The 15,679-nt window shown below is 69.2% G+C and overlaps 2 protein-coding genes across 6 annotated transcripts; both read right to left on the minus strand.

Annotated features, from left to right (window-relative positions):
* Positions 1 to 105: 105 nt before the first annotated feature.
* FHIP2B (FHF complex subunit HOOK interacting protein 2B) lies at positions 106 to 7,774 on the minus strand. Of its 3 annotated transcripts, none has more exons than XM_075444806.1 (17): positions 7,667 to 7,774; positions 7,505 to 7,583; positions 5,762 to 5,931; positions 4,795 to 4,899; positions 4,511 to 4,633; positions 3,657 to 3,827; positions 3,373 to 3,569; positions 3,184 to 3,292; positions 3,016 to 3,092; positions 2,681 to 2,870; positions 2,159 to 2,328; positions 1,960 to 2,070; positions 1,792 to 1,882; positions 1,562 to 1,705; positions 1,028 to 1,168; positions 831 to 931; positions 106 to 729 (listed from the first exon to the last, which is right to left on the minus strand). In XM_075444806.1, the coding sequence occupies exons 1-17, from the start codon at positions 7,709 to 7,711 to the stop codon at positions 624 to 626; spliced, it is 2,130 nt and encodes a 709-aa protein (XP_075300921.1). In that variant the 5' UTR covers positions 7,712 to 7,774; the 3' UTR covers positions 106 to 623. The 3 variants fall into 3 exon arrangements, with proteins under 3 accessions (XP_075300921.1, XP_075300920.1, XP_075300922.1); XM_075444805.1 differs by having other exon boundaries at positions 2,681 to 2,906; XM_075444807.1 differs by lacking the exon at positions 7,667 to 7,774 and having other exon boundaries at positions 2,681 to 2,906; positions 5,762 to 6,816; positions 7,505 to 7,584.
* Positions 7,775 to 8,583: 809 nt separating this feature from the next.
* Positions 8,584 to 15,329, minus strand: LOC142364666 (actin filament-associated protein 1-like 2). 3 transcript variants are annotated; one of them, XM_075444648.1, is made up of 17 exons: positions 15,204 to 15,329; positions 12,936 to 13,064; positions 12,777 to 12,845; positions 12,581 to 12,657; positions 12,322 to 12,406; positions 12,032 to 12,249; positions 11,022 to 11,201; positions 10,741 to 10,824; positions 10,451 to 10,550; positions 10,171 to 10,376; positions 9,963 to 10,093; positions 9,762 to 9,882; positions 9,563 to 9,659; positions 9,262 to 9,411; positions 8,988 to 9,148; positions 8,781 to 8,891; positions 8,584 to 8,693 (listed from the first exon to the last, which is right to left on the minus strand). In XM_075444648.1, exons 1-17 carry the CDS (start codon positions 15,217 to 15,219, stop codon positions 8,667 to 8,669), a joined length of 1,962 nt encoding a protein of 653 aa, XP_075300763.1. In that variant the 5' UTR covers positions 15,220 to 15,329; the 3' UTR covers positions 8,584 to 8,666. The 3 variants fall into 3 exon arrangements, with proteins under 3 accessions (XP_075300763.1, XP_075300762.1, XP_075300764.1); XM_075444647.1 differs by lacking the exon at positions 15,204 to 15,329 and having other exon boundaries at positions 12,936 to 13,552; XM_075444649.1 differs by lacking the exons at positions 8,584 to 8,693; positions 8,781 to 8,891; positions 15,204 to 15,329 and having other exon boundaries at positions 9,001 to 9,148; positions 9,362 to 9,411; positions 12,936 to 13,552.
* Between the last annotated feature and the right edge of the window lie 350 nt (positions 15,330 to 15,679).

The following is a 15,679-nucleotide window of genomic DNA, read 5'->3' on the forward strand; positions in this document are numbered from 1 at the left end:
CGGCTGCGGTTGAAGGTGGGGGGGATGGCGGGGGAGCGGGGACCCCAGCCTGGGGGGATGCTGGGGAGGGGGGGGAGCGGCGCTAGTGTCGACATTTCTGAGCTCACAGCTTTATTACAGCAGAGTCCCATCACCCAGGGGACGCGGTGCCCGGCTGTGCGGGGGGCTCGGGGGGTACCAGCCCTGCCAGGGACCCCCCCCCCACATGCACCCCCGTAGCCCGGGGCGGGGGGGGGGGGGAAATGATTGAGTCACCGCAGCTGAGGGGGTGGCATCGCAGGGGACAGCACGGTGCCCGCACCGCTGATTATTGCCCCAAAAAAACCCCAATCCTGCTTGAGGTCGGTGGGGGCTCGGGGGAGCGGGAGCCCACCACCCAGGAGGAAACGCAGCCCGGCTCCCTCTGCACCCGGCAGGGCCGCATCCTGCGCCGGGAAGGTGGCATCACCTCGGGCTTGGCCACGGCCAAGGACTCTGCGCCTCCTCTTCCTCGCCGGGCGCCGCGAGGCCGATGTCCTGCCCGGGGTGCCACCGCCATGCCGGCTATCGGCACGTGGCGTGGGCCATCGCCGGCGGCCACCGCAGCCCGGCCGGAGAGGGGGTGCTCGGCGGGGAGCCACGGCTCAGGGGGGCCCCTCCGGCGGCCCCTTGACCAGGGCGATGGCGGCCAGCTCCTTGCAGAACTCCTCCAGCACCACCACCCCCTTGAAGAGCATCGTGTGGTCCATCCTGCGGGGAGACGAGCGATGAGGGGGGGGGTCTGTGGGGTACACCTTCCCCCAAAAAAGGGGCACGCATTGCCTCCCCGGCCGTGCCCCCCCGGCACTCACCGCTCCCCGGGCACCAGCCCCAGGAGCTGCCGCCGCACCAGCAGCAGCTTGGCCCTGAAATGGGGCACGCGCTGGAGCCGCTGCATCAGGTCCCCGATCACCTGCGTGGAAGGTGGGAGGGGGGAGAAGAGTCAGGCCCCGTTTTGAGGCTGGGGGGGGGGTGTCCCTGTCCCCTCCACCGCCGCGGGTGACATTACCCTGACGAGGACGGAGAAGAGCGAGCGGCAGCCGGGTGCCAGGTTGAGGTAGGGGTCCAGCAGGTACTCGTGGAGGTGGGGATGGGGGAAGGCAGCCAGGCGGGACAGCACTGAGGTCACCTGCAGGTTCAGGCTGTAGGGCTGGGGGGGGTGTGGAGGGGACACTCAGCGGGAGCTGGCATGGCCGCTGTCCCCCTCCATCATCGCCCGGCGGGGACCTGAGCCTGTCCCCACCCATGGCAGCTCAGTTGGCTGCAAATGCTGCTCTCGGCTGCTTTACCCCCACTATGGGGGTCCCGGACCCTGGAAGGAGGTTTGTCACCCTCCGCTGCGGGTCCCTGGGTGCTGGCAATAACCATGGGAAGCCAAAGCATCCTCTACTCAAGCACCACCCCCCCCCAAAGACAAGGACTGTGCCAGCCCGGAGACCCCTTGGTGGGAAAAAGCCCCCCTCCCATGTTGTGCCAAGATGAAGGGCAGGGCACGGTGGGGTCCCAGACACGTCGCTGCTGTCCCCGCCGGCCACCCCCGTACCTGGTCCAGGATCCGGGCCATCCGGTCGAAGAGCACCCTGAGGAAGTGGCCCTCGTAAAACGTCCCTTCGAGGTGACAGGCGTCGAGGGGCCGGGGGGCTGGGGGCCACCCCCACGGGGCCGCGCTGGCACGGCACGCCTGGACCTGCCCGGGGGGTGACGGCGGGTGAGAGCCGGAGCGGGGGGGCTGGCACTGCCGGGGCTGGGGACCCCCCATCCCCAGCCACTCACCATGCCGAGGGCATCATGCACGTAAGTGTCGTAGCCCCCCTCCTCCATGCACGAAGAGGTCTTCGCCTCCTCGGGGACCAGGCAGAGGAAGCTGGAAGAGAGGGGAGAGGGATGGGGAGGGGGATGCAGCCCCCCCCCCATGCTGGAGCAGCCCCTCCCAATCCCTACCTGCTGACCACCTCGCTCACTTGCCCCTTCCCCAATCCCGGCGGAGGCTTCCCCGTGCCGAAGCCGGCGTCTGGGAATCCATCGGTGAAATAGGGATCCTCCTCCAGGTCCCTGCGGGGCCAGCGCAGGGGCATCAGCCCGGTGGGCACCTGGGGGGGGGCTGCCCCCCTCACCGCCTCCCCGGCCCCCCCCCGCTCACAGCCCGTCCTCGTCGGGGTCCGGCTCGGGGGGTCCGCGCTCGTCGGGCACGGGGGGGCTGCGCTGCAGGTAGCCCCTGGCCTCCAGGTTCCTCAGCGCCAGGCTGCGTGCCACGTGCTCGTGGGGTTTCTGCAGCAGCTCCTCGAAGAGCCGCAGGCTGGCCAGGCTGATCTGCGGCACGGCGAGGGGGGTGAGCCCACCGGCGCTGCCCCCCACCATCACCCACCCACCCATCCCGTCCCGTCCTGCGGGGTGAGCCCACCAGCACTTGCCCCCCGCCATCACCCACCCATCCCCTCCTGCGGGGTGAGCCCACCGGCGCTGCCCCCCCGCCATCACCCACCCACCCGTCCCGTGGGGTGAGCCCACCAGCACTTGCCCCCCGCCATCGCCCACCCGTCCCGTCCTGCGGGGTGAGCCCACCGGCGCTGCCCCCCACCATAGCCCACCCACCCGTCCCGTCCCGTGGGGTGAGCCCACCGGCGCTGCCCCCCGCCATCGCCCACCCGGGACGGGGGCTCACCTCGTCGGAGAGGTGGTTGCAGCGGTCGATGAGCTGGGCGCGCAGAGGGTGGGGGGTGTCCCCCGGGGTCTCGGGGTGCCGGTCAGGTCCCAGCAGGAAGAGCACGAGGCGGTGGAGCAGGGCAGGGGCGCGGATCTGCCGCACGGTGCCCGTCAGCATGGCGGTGGCGGTGAGGACGGCGAGCTCGGACCTGCCGCGGAGCGGGTGGGACGCTGCCGGGGGGGTCCTGAGAGCATCGCGGCGGGGAGCGAGGAGGCGCGGGCAAGGGGGACCCCGCAATCCCGGCCCCAGGGGGGTCCCGGATCGAGCAGCCCTCCCCAGCCGCAGACACTCACATCTGCAGGAGCTGCGGCCGCAGGACGCCCTGGAAAAACTTCTCCTCCACGGCCTCGGCGATGGCATCGGCCACGACCTGCGGTGACGGCAGAGGCTGAGCCATGGCGCGGGCAGGGGGCTCTGCCGGGGGCAGGGGGCTGCCCGTGCTCCGCCAGGGCGCTCCTCACCAGGTGGGCACCCATCGCCAGCTCATCCAGGTAGTCCAGCCAGCAGAAGAAGTCAGCCAAGCTCTCCTTCCCCGGGAAGACCCCGTCGCCGGCAGCATCCCCCCGCGACCTGCACCGGGGCGGAGGACGTGGGGCCGCGGCCAAGCCTCGGCGGTGCCTGGGGACGACCCCGCCGTGCGCCCACCCTACCTCCAGCTGGTCCTCTCCATGGCGAGGACGTCGGCGGGGTGGGTGCCGGCGGGCACGGCGCGGCAGAGCTCGCAGAGGTGCTCGGCCAGCAGCTGGCACAGGGCACTGCTCCGCGCCAGGCAGGCAGCGGCCGACTCCTGCGTGAGCCCCGCCAGCGAGAGGAGGTTTTCCCGAGCCTTCAGAGCGACCCTGCTCTTCTGCGAGGAGGAGGAGGAGGAGGAAGGCGGCATCACACGACCGGCAGCGCCCGCCGTCCCCTCCTCGCTAACCCTTTCTCCCCCTACCTTGCTCTTGCACAGCCCCACCAAGGACGTGACGAGGTTGCTGTCCCTCCGCGGCGGGGAGGGCTCGGCTGGGGGGGAGCCGGCAGCGGTGCCGGGGCGATGCTCCTCATCCTCGTCCACGGGGCCGGCCGGCAGCTCCTGGGCTCTCCTCCCGTTCAGGACGCTCTTGCTCTGGAGAGGAAGAGGAGCAGCAAAGCATCGTAGCAGAATCACAGCATGGGGGGGTTGGCAGGGCCCTCTGTGGGTCACCCAGCCCAACCCCTGCCCAAGCAGGGTCACCCAGAGCAGGGGGCACAGCACCGCGTCCAGGGGGGCTGGAATATCTCCAGAGAAGGAGACTCCACAGCCTCCCTGGGCAGCCTGGGCCAGGGCTCCGTCACCCTCAGAGGGAAGAAGTTCTTCCTCGGGTTCAGCTGGAGCTTCCTCTGCTCCAGTTTGTGCCCGTTGCCCCTTGTCCTGTCGCTGGGCACCCCTGGAAAGAGTCTGGCCCCATCCTCCTGACCCCCACCCTGCAGATATTTAGAGGCATTTCTGAGGTCCCCTCTCAGCCTTCTCTTCTCCAGGCTGAACAAGCCCAGCTCCCTCAGCCTCTCCTCGTAGCAGAGATGCTCCAGCCCCCTCCTCATCCTCGTAGCCCTGCGCTGGACTCTCTCCAGCAGCTCCTCATCTTTCTTGAGCTGGGGAGCCCAGCACTGGGCACAGCACCCCAGATGGGGCCTCCCCAGGGCAGCGCAGCCACCATCCTCCTCCCGCTCACCCCGAGGGGCTTCGCCGCGGGGACGGAGCTGCGTGGCACGTGAGCCAGCTCGATCCGAACCCCGCGGGTGACCCCGCGCCGGCGCGGGGCTGCTCACCTCCAGGACGTACGCCAGCAGCGTCGGGTCCTGCTTGATCTTCGCGCAGAGGACGGCCACGAACTGCACCTCCTCCTTCTCCGCGCCGGAGCCCAGGCGGTCACCGCCGAGCTGGAGCAGCTTCTGGCAGGGCAGGGGTGGGACGCTGGGCTGCCCTGCCCGGCCGCACCAGTGCCGCTCCATCGCTTCCCAGTTTGGCAGCGACGCGGCCAGCCCCGGCCCGCGGCATCGCCAGCCGCGCCGGCCCCCCGGCCCCCGCCGAGCCCCCCGGGCGCGGGGCTCACCTGCACGGGCCGGTGCACGTTGAGGTAGTGCAGGAGCGGGTGCTGCACCTGCCCCAGCACCCGGCTGAAGAAGAGGAGGACCTGCTGCCTCATCCCGGGGGGGTACTGCCAGGGAGACGGGGGGGGAAGCATCAGCCAGAGCCCAGCTGCCCGTCTGCACGCCCAATTCCCCTGAAACTGCCCCAAATCGCTGCCAGGTCACCCTGCAGGCAGCGTGGGTGGCTTGCAGGAACACTGGCAGCAGAGACCCCTGTTTTGCTCCCCCAAAATGACTCAAAGGGGCCCATGGACCCCCCAGGACCTCCTGTCCGCCCCAGGCCCCTCTCCTTTTAGCAATAAGGGACTGAACTCTGTTCTTGGAGCTGAGGTCTCTTGCAGAGGAAAAAAAATAGGGAGACTATCCCCCCTTTCCCACTGCTACAACGCAGTGAAACCCCAGCACCCCAAAAAAATGAATTCCAGCACCCCAAAAAACCAAACCCTCACAGCCACGCAAGGGCCAGCGCGCGATTCTGCAGCCCACGGTTGCTCACGTGTGAATAAAATATGATTTATAGGGAGCCTCATTATTCTCAGCAACAAGGAACAGCGGAGCCCTTCTTTCGGGGCAATATTTACTGGGGGGGGGGGCCGTCTCGAAGCCAAGCAGCCGCGTGCCCGTTGTGCAAACGGGCTGAAAACCGGGGTGAAAAACACCCTCCCCGCGCACGCAGGGCTGTGGCGGGGTACGGGAGCGGCAGAAAGGGTCCTGATGGGGATCCCACACCGAGCAATCCAACCCCCCCCCCCCAAAAAAAAAAGCTAAGCACCCCGACCAGCTCACCCCCCACAGACTCCCACCGCCCAGAGAGAGGAGCGTCAAAATTCCAATGACGGAGCGGCACAACGCGAAGCGGCTGGAAGAGGCTGCGGGTGCTGCACAGGGGGGGTCGGACCCCCCCCCAAAGTGGCTTCTTCCCGGACCCACCTCCGCCTTGCCCAGCGTGCCGAGGGTCTCCAGCACCTTGTGCTGCAGCAGGTACTCGAGGCACGGCCCGGCGTCTCCCGGCGGGCGCTGCTTCTCCTCGTGGACCAGGATGTCCAGCATCTGCTTCAGGCGCCAGGGAATGTCCGTCTGTCTGGCGGGGATGCTCTCGTCTGCGGGCAAAGGCAGCGGCGGGCTGCGGCGCGTCCCCCCCCCTGCCCCGGCAGCGTGCCGCCGGGCTGGGCCAGGGATCTGGGATCCTGGGGTGCATCACGAGGGGTGTGGGCAGCAGGGCGAGGGAGGGTCTCCTCCCCCTCTGCTCTGCCCTGGGGAGGCCCCATCTGCAGTGCTGGGTGCAGTGCTGGGCTCCCCAGTTCAAGAAAGATGAGGAGCTACTGGGCAGAGCCCAGCACAGGGCTGCGAGGATGAGGAGGGAACGGGAGCATCTCTCCTCCGAGGAGAGGCTGAGGGAGCTGGGCTTGTTCAGCCTGGAGAAGAGAAGGCTGAGAGGGGACCTTAGAAATGCCGATCAATATCTGCAGGGTGGGGGTCAGGAGAACGGGGCCAGACTCTTTCCAGTGGTGCCCAGCGACAGGACAAGTGGCAACGGGCACAAACTGGAGCAGAGGAAGCTCCAGCTGAACCCGAGGAAGAACTTCTTCCCTCTGAGGGTGCCGGAGCCCTGGCCCAGGCTGCCCAGGGAGGCTGTGGAGTCTCCTTCTCTGGAGATATTCCAGCCCCGCCTGGCCGCGGTGCTGTGCAGCCTGCTCTGGGTGACCCTGCTTGGGCAGGGGGTTGGGCTGGGGGACCCACAGAGGTCCCTGCCCACCCCTGCCGTGCTGGAATTCTGTGGAGCGACGCGTGGCGGGGCGTGGGTGCGGAGGTGGGGTGCTCGGCGAGCGGCACCCACAGCCGTGCCGGCCCAGAATCCTCCTGCGCCGTCGCCGGCGGGGATGACGCCAGATGGCAACGTGACGATGGAGTCCCAGCAGCACCCGAGGCTGCTCCTTCCGCAAGATGCCGGCTTTCCGGGGGGGGGCTGCGGGGTGCTGCCAGCCCTGGAGACCCCCCCCCAGGAGGGGAAGGGGTGGTGGGGACCAGGTGGGAAGGACCCAGACCCCGGTGGGGAAAGGGCTGAAGCTCTCCAGTCCCCGCTTTTAGAGCACCGTGCTCCCGGAGAGGGACGTGCCCCAGCCTGCAGTCGCTCCCGGGAGGATTCGCACCCACCTAACCCCCCCTTCCCCCCCCATTCTGACCCCGCCGGAGTGCGGGGGGGCCGGGGCCAGGCAGGGACAAGCGCTCGGCTGGAGAAGTCCTCCCCGGGGTACGGGCATGGGTGTCCCGTGCCGGGGTGGCTGCGGTGCACCGGGGTCCCATCCCAGGGCAGGGGGTCTGGTTCCAGGGCAGGGGGTCCCGTCCCAGGTCAGGGGGGGCACCTTTCAGGGCAAGGGTCCTGTCCCAGGGCAAGGGGATCTGGTTCCAGGGCAAGGGGGTCCCATCCCAGGGCAAGGGGTCCCGTCCCAGGGCAGGGGGGGCCCGTTTCAGGGCAAGGGGGGCCCGTTTCAGGGTAAGGGGTCCCATCCCTGGGCAGGGGGTCCCCATCCCCGGGCACAGGGACCTTATTCCCATCTCACGGGACTCTATCTTAGGGCACAGGGACCCTCCCCCCGGGCACGGGCACCCCGTTCCCATGGCACAGAGCCCCCACCCTAGCCCACAGGGACCCCCTCCCCGCACCCCACTCACCCGTGGCCTCCAGGTAGTAGCCGGTGATGCCCTTCCAGTGCTCGGTGAAGGCTTCCAGCAGGTCCACGCTGGGCTCCCGCTGCGCACACCGGGAGCTGGGGTCAGGGGCGGGGTACGGAAGCCCCCGGTTCCCTGTGTGCCCCCCCACCGCACCCCACTCACCGTCTCCACCGCCTGCTGCAGCAACGCGCCGAGGCGGCTCAGCATGGCCGCGACCCACCGGCACCCGCACCCACCCCGCTCCCGGCCCCGCTGCGGTGGCTCCGCCCGGCGCTGGGCGGGGGGGGAGTGGGGGGGCGGCCCCGGCCCCGGGACCTCCCCCGACGGCCCCGGGTCCGGCCCCGGGACCTCCCCCGACGGCCCCGGGTCCTCCCCCGACGGCTGCGGGTGCGGGGATGGGGCGCGGGTGGGGCTGGGGGCTGCGGGAAGGTGGAGAGGTGCCGGGCGGGGGTGGGGTGAGGGGTTTGGAAGGGTCTCTTACCCCTAAAAGTGCTCCGGGGGGGAGTCCTGGGGTGGGAACTGACCCCCGTGCGCCCCGGGATGGGGACCGCCCCCCCCCCAGCTCACCTCTTCCCGTGGCACAACTCCGCAGAAGCCAAATTTTATGATTTTTTTTTTTTTTTTTAATCCTTAAAAAATAAAAGATGTTTCTACAAAAGAAGCCGCCGGAAAGCAGCCCAGGGCCCAGCCCCGGTCCTGCTGCAACCGGGTGCCCCCAAGCAGCCCCCACCGCCCCGCGTGCCCTCCCCACCCACCCCTGCAAGCGGGGGTCCCCGGGGGGGGGGACACACCAGAGGACCGTTTCCACCGGACCCGCACCCAAAACAGATCTGGCGGCTTGCGAGGCTGCAACCAGGAAACCAGTGCCCCCCAAACTGGGGGGTTTGGGGGTCTTTGCTGGGATGGGGGAGGAGGCAGCGAGCTGCGAGGGGGCTCGCCGCCCTCCGGTTTCGCGCCGCAGAAACTCGAAACGCGCGGTCGGGGAGTTTATATGCAGATAGACGTATATAAAAATATAGATGTGCGTAGCTGAGGCGTTGATGCTGACGGTTAAAAACCAGGTACCGGGCTGGCCCCGCACGCTCCACGCGCGGCCCTCCGTCCCGCTGCGAGACCCCCGCGCCGGGCAGGGTCCTCTGCCCCGGGGCGGCCGCGGCGCTGCTCACATCGCCGTCTTCATCTCCCACTCCTGGCGAGCGGCCGAGACGGGCGGTCAGCCCCCCCCGGGGTCACGGTGCCCCCCACCCTGCCCGCCCCACGCGCTCCCGGCCGGCACCTTTCTCTTCTGCAGCACGTTTCCCTTCTCCACGATGACCGGCGAGGGAGATGGCTTCAAGGCACTCTTGGCCGACGCCGTGCGCTTCAACAGCGGCGTGAGGAACGAGCCCTGCCGGAAAAACGGAGTGGGGAGCGGGGCGATGCTTGCCCTCCCCAAACCTTCCCGCTTTCTGCAGCCCCGGTGCCCGTTCCCGGTGCCCCCCACCTCGGAGGCGGCCGAGCTGGCCGTGGCGGCGATGTGGCCCTTCAGCGACTTCCCGATGGCCAGCAGGTTCATCTCGGAGCCGGCTTTCAGCCTGCCCTTCACTCGGCAGGCCTTCTCCAGCTGCCCCACCTTCTCCTCCAGCTTGGGGAAGGCTCTCTTCCCTGCGAGGACAGCGGGGACACTGCCAAGCCCGGGCACCCGTCCATCCCACCGGCTGCTCGGGTCGGGGCCAGGCACCCCCCGGCGCAGGGGCAGAGCCCCTCCGTGGTCCTACCGATGAGGATATCCAGCCCATCCCGAGCCCCTTTCCTCTCCGGCAGCGTCAGGGTGCGCTGGGACCGGGAGACAACCTTGCTCCGGAGCTCGGGGCTCACCTTCGCCCGCTGCGGGCTGGCCGCCCTGCCCCGGAGAGCTGCCGCCGGTGCTGGGGAGGAAGGGCGGAGGAAGGATGCTCGGGAGGAAGGGCAGACAACGCCATGGTCGTGGGCACGGCGGTTTCCCTCCCAGCACCTGGGGCTGGGGTGCACAGGGGGACCCCGCTGCTCCCCGGGATGGAGCATCCAGCCCCTGCTCACCCGCCTGCGAGGACAGGGTGCTGCCCGCGGCACCCACGGGCAGCGCAGACACCGGTCTCCTCCGCCGCCCTGGCACTGCTCGGTCCAGGCTCTGCTGCTGCGGAAGGAAGCCCAGGAGAAGCCCGTGGGCAAGCAGAAGGTGGGAGTCCGTCCCCCTCGCCCCAGGGCTTGACTGGGGGGGCCATCGTCGGGGGGTTACCAGCTGCTGCAGCCGCTCCGTGTTGGAGTAGAGGTCCTTGGGGGTCTTGGCTGGTGGGAGCTGCCCGGAGGGGTCGTCCATGTAGGCGTTGGGGGTCGGGACACGGCGCAGCAGCAGCCCGCTGCAAGCAGGAGGGGGGGGTCCCATTACTGCCCGCGGCCCCGCAGCCGAGCATCTCCTCACCCCGCAGCATCTCCTCACCCTGCAGCAGGGCAGCTGCTGGCATCGCCCAGCCTGGGGGTCTCGGCGCAGGGGCCGTCGCCGGCCGGCTCCTCTCCTCCCCTGGCCCGCAGGGTCTTCAGCCAGGCTTCCCTCTCCTCGTCCGAACGGGTCTGGCCCGGGGCAGAGGGTCTGGGCTCAGCAGGTCCCCCCGGTCGAGGGACCCCTGGGTGCCACGGGAGTTGCTCACCTGCAGCAGGGCGAGCTCCCGGCCCCGTTGGGCGATGCGGATGCGGAGACGTTGCGGGGAGCCGGCGGCTGCCCCCGGGGAGACCCGGCAGCCGTCCAGGCGCAGGGCGCAGGCCGGGCGGTGGGCACCGCCGGGCTCGGGGAACATGCGCAGGGCTCCCCGCTGCACCGCGCACCGCAGCCGCTGCCACCGCACCGCCAGGAAACCTGCGGGCGCAGCACCCATCAGCCGGGGAGCGGGGAGCGGGGACACCCCCTCGCCCGCTCCCCACCCACCGCACCTCCTTTAGCATCCTCTCCGGGCCGGGGGCTGCGGGCTGGGCTCTGCCGGGAGCAATCCTCCTCCTCTTCCTCCTCCTTGCCAAGGTGGGACCCGAAAGCCTGAGAACGGAGGTGCAGAGAGCCCCGTTCCCCGCGGGTTTTAAGCCCCCTGACGCCCACCCCATGGCAATGCAGCCCTCCCCAGCAGCACCCAACGGGGACAGCGGGACAGGGAATTGGGGTGTAGTCCCACACCCCCAGCAGCCCCTTTCCCGTGTCTGGGATCCCCGCGGCAGGAGAAGCACCTCACCCTGCTGAGCCTCGAGGAGGGCGATGCTGGGACGTTGATGGCTGCCAGCCCGCTCGGGGCATCGCTGCTGACCTCTTCGATCACCTGCCGAGGGAGAGGAGAGAGCTGCAGCCCCGGGCTCCCGCTCACCATCTAACAGGGCTCCAGGCACCCCCAGGGTGGGAGAGGAGCTGGGGACCGACAGGGTTGTCCCCAGCAGCCTCGGGAGCACCCCAGCAGGGCTGTGCCCACCCCTTCCTCCTGCCCGCGCAGAGCTCTGCCGGGCTGCAACACCTCCAAACCTTCCTCCAGTCCTCAGCCTGCTGCCGGCTCTGGAAACCGATGACCAGCACCTCGCCCGCCGTCCCCGTCACCTTCAGGGCGTGCGGCATCCTCTTGCCACGCTTGGCTTTGTAGGTGACGTGACAGCCCCGCAGATCCAGCTCCAGCACCGGCTGCGGGTCGGCGGCACACCTGAAGCACTGCGGAGGCACGGCGGGGTCGGCAGAGCTCGGGGCTCAGCTCCCACTCTCCATTTATCCATCCGCCCACCCATCCATCCACCCATGCACCCACCCATCCATCCATCCAGCCACCCATCCACCCACCCATCCATCCATCAATTCACCCATCCATCCATCCATCCATCCATCCATCCACCCATCAATCCACCTATCCATCCACCCATCCATCCACCCATCCATCCATCCATCCACCCACCCATCCATCCACCCATGCACCCACCCATCCACCCTTCCATCCTTCCATCCACCCATCCATCAATTCACCCATCCATCCACCCATCCATCCACCCATGCACCCACCCATCCATCCATCCATCCATCCAGCCATCCATCCATCAATTCACCCATCCATCCATCCATCCATCCATCCATCCATCCATCCATCCATCCACCCATGCACCCATCCATCCATCCTTCCATCCATCCATCCATCCATCCATCCATCCATCCATCCATCCACCCACCAATTCACCCATCCATCCACCCATCCACCCATCCACCCACCCACCCATCCACCCACCCATCCATCCATCCATCCATCCATCCATCCATCCATCCACCCATCCATCCATCTACCCATCCATTGGTCCATCCACCCATCCATCCATCTGTCCATCCATCCATCCATCCATCCATCCATCCATCCATCCATCCACCCATCCTTCCATCCATCTATCCATCCATCCATCCATCCACCCATCCATCCGTCTGTCCATCTATCCATCCATCCATCCATCCATCCACCCGTCTGTCCATCCGTCCGTCCATCCATCCATCCATCCTCTCACCAGCAGCGCGTGCTCCCGGACGATGAAGAGCTGCTTCGCCCACCGCCCCAGCCAGCACTTCCTCCAGAGGAAGCCGCAGAGCTGCGCTTCGGGGCGGCCGGGGGGCTCGGCGTCGGGGCCGGCCGCCGGCGACCGCCGCAGGTAGTGGGCACGGTCCGTAACACCATCCTCATCCTCCCCGTAGGACTCGTAGTGGCTGCTGTCGGTGTCGGCACCGCCTGAGAGCCGGGTGGGTGTCAGGGTGCGGGGTGCACGCTGGTGCCGGGGACGGGGTGCGGTGGGGTGCTCACCCGTGCATCTGCCGGGGCCGAGGGGCTCGGCGTCTTCGTAGGAGTCATCGGCTGGTGGGGACGGCGAGACGCCCGGCACCTTGCTCTGGGGAGAGAAGGGTGCTCCGAGGGTGCTGCCTCCCGGGGCGAAGCTCTCAGGGTCCCCGGGGGGCTCTGCCCGGAGCTGGCACGCAGCATGGGACCTTCCCGGGTGCCCCTCTCCCATCCCCCATCCCAGCACAGTGCCTGAGCCCCCCGCACACCCGCAGCCCCCCCGTACCCCTCCATGCAGGCTGAGGGTGCTGGCCGGGCGGCAGGCGCAGGCTCTCCCTCCCATCCCGTCCACCGTCCCGGTTCCTGGGGGGGAGAAGCGGGGCGGGCAGCGGTGCTGCGGGTCGGCGGGCAGCCCGGCACCCCCGGCCGCACCCGACGAGCCGCCGGCGAAGACGGGGTGCGGGTCAGAGCGTGCCACTCACCCGGGCTGACCTGCGGGGTCCCCGGAGAAGGCGAGAGGCAGCGCATGATCATGTACTCGGCATCCTCTGCTGCGGGGTTGGGGGGAGAGCCCGGTCACAGCCCCGCTCCCAGCCCCCTCCCCGCGCTGCCCACCCCCCCGCCCGCAGACCCACGCTCACACGAGGGGCTCTGTAGCCGGGAGAGGAGATCGCCCACCGACTTCTTCTTGGCCCGAGCCGTGGCGCTGAGGCTCTCCCGGTCCAGGATGAGCAGGAAGGAGCGCAGGTCCGACAGCAGCCTGTCCAGGTCTGCGGGGGACGGGGACGTGCCATCGTGCCCCGCCAGGAGAGGGCGCCAGCAGGGGTGCCCGTCCGCTGCCCACCGCCCCGGGCAGGGCTGGCAGGGGGTCCCCGACGCCGAGAAAATGGGGTTCACGTGCCCCGTGCCACCGGCCATACCCCAGCTCTGCACAATCCGGCCATTGACAGGCTTGGGGTGCCGGGGGAGGATGAGGAGGGGGGACGGGGACCCGCGCCGCTGAAGGCTCCTCTGTGTGTGCTCACAGAGCGGGTTTGTTCCCGGGTGGGCGAGGGGAGCCGCGGCTGGGGGCTGCGTTGGGCAGCCTGACGTGCTGCTCTGCCACGCGGAGGAGGAGGAGGAGGAGGAGGCATGGCACGTGGAAGAAGCTGATGAAGGCCGCTGCGGGCATGCCGAAAATGCTGAGCATTTGCCCGCTCCGAGGGCAGGGAGCGGGGTCGGGGCTCAGAGCCAGCCGGGCACCCCGACCCTGCCGTGCCGCGATGGAGGGACGGAGCGGGACAAGGAGCTGCTCTGTGCCCCCTCACCCCGGGGGTCCCTCGGATGGGACAGCACGGCCTCAACCCCGCAGCCCCCCGAGACGGGGGGGACCCGACGGGCCAGGGGTGCAGGGAGAGGGTCCCCCCAGCCCCAAACGGGAGGCGAGGGCAGGCAGGGAGAAGGAGCCCACCAGCTCCACGTGTTATGGGGTCAGGGGAGAAGCCGCTGCGGGGGCATGGGGGGGAGCCCCGTCCCCCTCCCCTGTGTCCCCAGCCGCAGAGCCCACACCCCTGCCTGGGGGGAGAGGAAACATCTGGCAGGGCAGCAGGGCTGAGCGATGCCAAACATCTGGATTTCCCTGGAAACCGGGGAAGGGAAGGGGGGGAACGAGCTCCCGGGGGGCTGGCGGAGGGGGAGCTGGGGCAGGGGCTGGTTGAAGGGACCTCCAGGCAGAGCACGAGCGTGGGGGGCACGGGGACCGTCCCCCATGCCCGCTGTGCCTGGTTCTTCCTCTCCCTCCCTTTCTCCTCTCCTCCGCCCAGGCCGAATTCCTCGGCAATGACATCTCCGTCCGCTCACCCCCCCAAGCCCTCCCTGCCTCCTCGCCCCGCGCTCCCCCCGGCCGGCCCCGCTGCCCTCGGTGGGTCGGGGAGCCGAGCCCCACGGTGCCCGGCCGTGCCCCCAGCCCGGTGTGGAGCGGGCAAGGGGCTGCCCTCGCCCGTGAGGCCGTGCCAGCCGCCCGCTGCCGGGGCCAGGCGAAGGCAGGCGAGACGAAAAACATCTGCCTCGGTCTCCAGGGCGGGAGGAATCACGGAATAATCACAGAATCATCACAGAATCCGAAAAAGGCCCCCCAAAACACACAGCCGTCTCCTAGCAAAGCGCCCCGCTCCCGCGGGACACGGGCTTGGCCCCACGGCATCCTCATCCTCGCCCTCGGAGGAGGAAGGAGAGGGCTGCCCAAGGGATGCCGCACGCTCCCTGGGTGATGCCAGCGCCTGGGGGATGCGGGGTTGGTACCCCTGCCCCATGGCCACGTGGGGTAAGGGGTGCGGGGGCTCGGCCCTGCTCCCATGCGGGGTGTAGGGGGAAGCGGGGGCTCGGGGGCACCCCAGGGCCCCCCTCTGGCACGCGGGGGGTCTCTGGCCCAGCGCTGGGTGACTCAGAGGAGGCTGGAGGCCATCCCCAGCCCGGAGCTGCTCCCGGCTGCAGCGTGACCCGTCCCTGCAGGGAGGCTGCGGGCCCTGCGCTCCCCCCATGGCCGCTGCACCCCCAGATTGCCCCCGGGAGGGTCACACCCCGCCACGGCAACCCACTGCTTTTGGGGGGGGGTGTCACCCAGCACCCCGTCCCCACTCTGACACCCTGACCCTGCCGCCCACGCCTCGTCCCAGCACCCCTCCCGCAGCACCACGCACCCATCCCGCCCCCCCAGACCCCCATTCCCTGCCTCCTTCCTTGAATCCCCCCCCCTTCCCTTCCACACCCCCTTTGCACCCCCGTGGGCACCCCCACGCCCACCCCGACCCCACGCAGCCTCAAGAAGAGAGGCAGAAAACCCTCTCTGCCTTCTCCTTCACCCCTCCGCAGGCTCGCACCCCCCCCCCCAAGCCTTGCACCCCTTTTCACCCCCCGCCCCCCCCCCGTACCTCTCTGCCGGGCCATGGTGCGGGCGGGCTCACATCGCGGCACCGGGACCGGGACCGGGGCAGGGCTGGCTCAGCTCGGCTCGGCTCGCCCACGCCCCGTGGGCCCCCAGCACAGCCCGAGGAGGGGGGGGGGAGAGGCGGGGAAGGCTCCTCATCCTCCTCGGAGCACCACCGCCATCTGCAGGGATCAGGGCTGGGGGGGCCGGGGGAGAAAGCAAAGGAGCGGAGCCGGGTAAAGCCATTTCACCTTTAATCGTCAGCAAAAAAAAAAAACCCACTCTCACGCGGATTCTCGGACACCAGCGAACCAAAGGAACTCGAACGAAACAGGGAAAGTGAATCACTGTGGCCCAGTCAGAAAACAACCCATATTTATATATATATTTATAGATATGTCGCTCGTAGAGTAGCAGTGGAAGGCGCGTACGGGCCGGTGGTCTCCCGATAAATTACATTCTTTACAGCCCAACGAGGTC

Source organism: Opisthocomus hoazin, chromosome 28 (genome assembly GCF_030867145.1).
Source record: "Opisthocomus hoazin isolate bOpiHoa1 chromosome 28, bOpiHoa1.hap1, whole genome shotgun sequence".
Lineage (NCBI taxonomy): Eukaryota > Metazoa > Chordata > Aves > Opisthocomiformes > Opisthocomidae > Opisthocomus > Opisthocomus hoazin.

Coding starts and splice junctions, on each gene's coding strand:
- FHIP2B (XM_075444805.1), bottom strand. CDS start 7,711: ATGCTGAGCCGCCTCGGCGCGTTGCTGCAGCAGGCGGTGGAGACG. Junction 2,907..3,015: donor CGGCCGCAGCTCCTGCAGAT/GTGAGTGTCTGC, acceptor CGATGCTCTCAG/GACCCCCCCGGCAGCGTCCC. Junction 730..830: donor GGGCTGGTGCCCGGGGAGCG/GTGAGTGCCGGG, acceptor GTCTCCCCGCAG/GATGGACCACACGATGCTCT.
- LOC142364666 (XM_075444647.1), bottom strand. CDS start 13,212: ATGGCCGGTGGCACGGGGCACGTGAACCCCATTTTCTCGGCGTCGGGG. Junction 12,407..12,580: donor CCCTCAGCCTGCATGGAGGG/GTACGGGGGGGC, acceptor TTCTCTCCCCAG/AGCAAGGTGCCGGGCGTCTC. Junction 8,694..8,780: donor ACGTGCTGCAGAAGAGAAAG/GTGCCGGCCGGG, acceptor GCCGCTCGCCAG/GAGTGGGAGATGAAGACGGC.